The 3,485-nt window shown below is 54.1% G+C and overlaps 1 protein-coding gene across 1 annotated transcript in view; it reads left to right on the top strand.

The window, feature by feature from the left end:
* GSS (glutathione synthetase) overlaps positions 1 to 1,592 on the top strand; it is a 10,924-nt gene extending 9,332 nt beyond the window's left edge. The window contains exons 12-14 of the mRNA XM_009892108.1: positions 130 to 211; positions 511 to 700; positions 1,469 to 1,592. Coding sequence (XP_009890410.1) covers positions 130 to 211; positions 511 to 700; positions 1,469 to 1,592 — 396 coding nt within the window. The remainder of the gene's footprint in view (positions 1 to 129; positions 212 to 510; positions 701 to 1,468) is intronic.
* Positions 1,593 to 3,485: the final 1,893 nt, after the last annotated feature.

The following is a 3,485-nucleotide window of genomic DNA, read 5'->3' as shown; positions in this document are numbered from 1 at the left end:
GGCATGTGTGATGTTTCTCTTCGGTTAAGAACATGAGAAGGCTTTGTTGTGGTCCCTGGAGGATGCTGTTGATCCTGATCAGCCCCTTCTCCTCCCTGATGCTTTGCTGTTGCCATCCTTTCCTGCCAGGGCGAAGAGGGTGACAAGATAGCTGCTATGGCTATTGCTGACCCTGACCGGTTTGTGCTGAAGCCGCAGCGAGAAGGTGGAGGTATGAGCTGGAGCGGGTCTGTGTGGGTTCTCGTTGCGGTTTGTGCTGTATCCAGGAGAGGCAGTAGCTCTGTGATGGCTCTTGGTCCTGTGCTGAGGAATAAAAGGTGGGGTGGGGTGGCTTGTAGCTATGGGGACTATTCATGGCAGTAAGCTCCTGGAGGAGCTCCGTGAGCCCCAGAGCTGGGGTGTGGGGAGGCAAAGGCTGGGTCTGTCGCGGCTGGGAGGGTCAATTGCAGAGCCGGGACCAACAGCTTCTGCTGTGCTGGGAAGTGCTTGACTCACTGGTTTTGTTGTCAGGGAACAACCTCTATGGTGAAGAGCTCAGGCAGGTTCTAGAGAAGATCAGAGACAGCCCTGAGAGAACCTCCTACATCTTGATGGATAAGATCAAACCACAGCCAGCAAAGAATTACTTGCTAAGGGCCCACAGTCCCCTACAAGTGTCCGAGTGCATCTCGGAACTCGGTATTTTTGGTGTCTATGTCAGGTGAGAAACATGCTTGTGTTATGGGGTGGTTCCCTGCTCCAGCGGCACTTGGGTTGGGAGCGTTTTCCCCTCTGCACGGTCTGAGCACAGCAGCAGGGCAGATATTTCTGGGGAGGTGGAGGTACAGGGGACAGATGTGACTGTTCAGTCTCTGCCCCTGTCAGCAGCTCTGTGAGCACTGTGTTCAGATGCTGAATTGCTGCTCTGTACCTGCTGCCAAATGAGTTGTTGGAAAAACTGCAGAGCTGGTGCTGGTGGCTACTGGTGTAACAGCCACGTGGAACTGGTGTGTCTCATCCCTCATTTCTGGGAGTACTTCTCGGATTCTGGATGCAGCCACGTGCTTTTCTGAACCCCTGGCGATCTCAGAAATATCTGAAGGCTTAATGTGGTTGTGTTCAACCCAAAATAGCTGCTGCTTTTGTTTAAAACCCTCATAGGCCCATAGAAATGTTTCCATAGCTTATAAATGAAAGTCCTTCTCGTACAATTTTAGAAACAAATGTACTCTGGCAGCGTTCACAACCTGACACTGCCTGTGTGCAGAGCAATCAGACCGAAATGGCCCTGCTGAGAAAGGGCACGGTCGCTGGCAGGCAGGAACCAGGCGCAGCTCTGCTGTCTGCCGAGAGCTCTGCGTTAGCCCTAGGGCTGTTACGCGCCGGTTACCTGCCCTGTGCTGTGGCAGGGAACATGAATCACGGTGTCCAAGGTGAAATGCCGTCAGCTTTCTGGTCTGCAGGTGCTCAGGATCCCTTTTCTTTGCAGACAGGGCAAGGAGATGGTGATGAACGAGGCCGCCGGCCACCTCTTGCGGACAAAGGCGATCGAGCACGCAGACGGTGGGGTAGCAGCTGGGGTGGCGGTGCTGGACACTCCTTACTTGGTGTGAGGAGGTGATGCCTCATCCTGCCCATCTCGCTCAGCTGCCTGAAGAGCTGATCTGCCACGGGGATGTTCTCCTTAGGGTGCGTGTACCAAGGTCTGACGGTTTGGGGACTGTGAGATAGGACTGTGTGGACACAACTGCTCAAAAGTCCTGTGTGCCAGCCCCAGCTTCTCCTCTGCAATTCCTCCTGCAGGAAGAAGGGACTCCCTTGCTCTGCCTGGACAGGGGGCCCTGTCCTGCTCGCTTCCCAGCTGCGACCTCGCTGGACTGCACTGGTCTGGACATTCCTTGGGGTCTAGCCTGGTGGCGGGGTACATTCAGCAAAGCTGAAGGGTGAAGTGCCACAGCAGGCACTCGTGCTGTTCCTGGTTCTTTGCTCCTTGATGCTGCGTTATTTCTGGAGATGGAAACTCGAAGCCTCTGGACTGGGAGGGGAAAGGTGGATGTGTGAGTAACACCCTTCAGTGCCTCAGTGCTTTCCAGGTTAAAGAGGGCAGCCCAGCTCTGCATGCCCACAGCCCCTCCAGCCCTCCTTCAGGTGCTGCTGCCCCAATTTCTACTTTTCCCGGTGCCTGAGGAACCTCAGGGTTCCTGCACATGGTTTAATTTGCCCAAGGCCACTTGCTTGCTTTTGCTTTGCCAAACTCCTGTTCTGTTGGACTGGGTACTTGTCCCAAACGGTTCCTCTGCACTACATGAGGCAGGCAGCAGTGCAGAATGCCTCTGGCAGGCTGTACCCTCCCCACGGGAGAGCTGTATCTGCTCCTGTTGCCTCCTGCAGACTTGTCCAACAGACCCCTATGGGTTGGCACAAGAATCCTTCAATGATGGATTGAGCAGAGCCCAGCGTGATGCCGAATTGGAGCTTTGTGTCACAGCCAGTGTGTTGACAAACCCTGAATCTCTAGGGCTTGTAGTGGTGCATCGAGCATCTCCTGCCTGCTCTGCTGCTGCTCGTACAGCCCAAGAGTGGTGTCAGGGAGCCCTGACCTTGGTAATGGTCCTGCTGAGGCTGGGAGCTGTGCAGGGGGGAAGTGGCGGAATTGCAGGGGTGGCTGAGCAGGCACAGGCCCAGTTGCAAAGGGCTTCAGTGTGGGACCAGCACCAGTGGGTGGTGAGATGCATCTCCCTGCAGGTTTGTGACAGTGGGAACAGTGCACTAGTGGAGGGACAGAGAGGAGTGCAGGCGCTCTATCCCATGGGCTTTTGCTTCTTCCTCCAGCCCCTCTTCCTCAGCCGAGCAGTTCAAGGTGAAATATAGCAGATGCCCCTTTCTGGCAGTGCCCGGTAAAGCACCCAGGCAGCTTTAGCTCTACTATTTTTCAGTGACACCAGAGAGAAGCGGTGTAAAGCCAATTATTTCTGACAAATGAATGTGCTGATTGACTGTGCCTGCACCCTGCTGGGCACATTGCCACTGTCGCTGTGTGGCAGCACTGGGTGCTTCAATCACTAATCTCTCACCTTGGGAAGAGCTCCGTTCTGTAAGTGTGACTGATTCCGGGATTCCTGGGTGGGTGTGTTGTTGGGGGGGCTTGATTACCTTCAGCCAGAGATTAAAACGTACGTGCAAATCTGAACACTGTTCTTGTGCCAGTTTTGTCTGAGCCTAGAGGTGAAGGGGAGGTGTCTGCCCTCCAGCTATGGCATGGCAGGTCCAACAGCAACATCTGAGCACACCCATCTCCTCCAGTCTCAACAGCAGACAAGCTCCTACAACCAGTGCACACACTTGAGCCTGTTTCCATTTTGTTTCCTTGAATTTTATTCCATTTTGCATAAAAGTCGAGCTGTTTCCAGCTAAAATTACATAGCAGATGAAGAGTAACAGAGGGGGAGAGATGATGTGGGAATCCTTGTCAAGGAGGTGGCACGATCCAGTGGTACAGAGCCATG

This window comes from Charadrius vociferus, unplaced genomic scaffold (assembly GCF_000708025.1).
Source record: "Charadrius vociferus isolate BGI_N301 unplaced genomic scaffold, ASM70802v2 scaffold409, whole genome shotgun sequence".
Classification (NCBI taxonomy): Eukaryota; Metazoa; Chordata; class Aves; order Charadriiformes; family Charadriidae; genus Charadrius; species Charadrius vociferus.
Note: the sequence above shows the minus strand (reverse complement) of the source record. Positions and strands in the feature narration are given on the sequence as shown.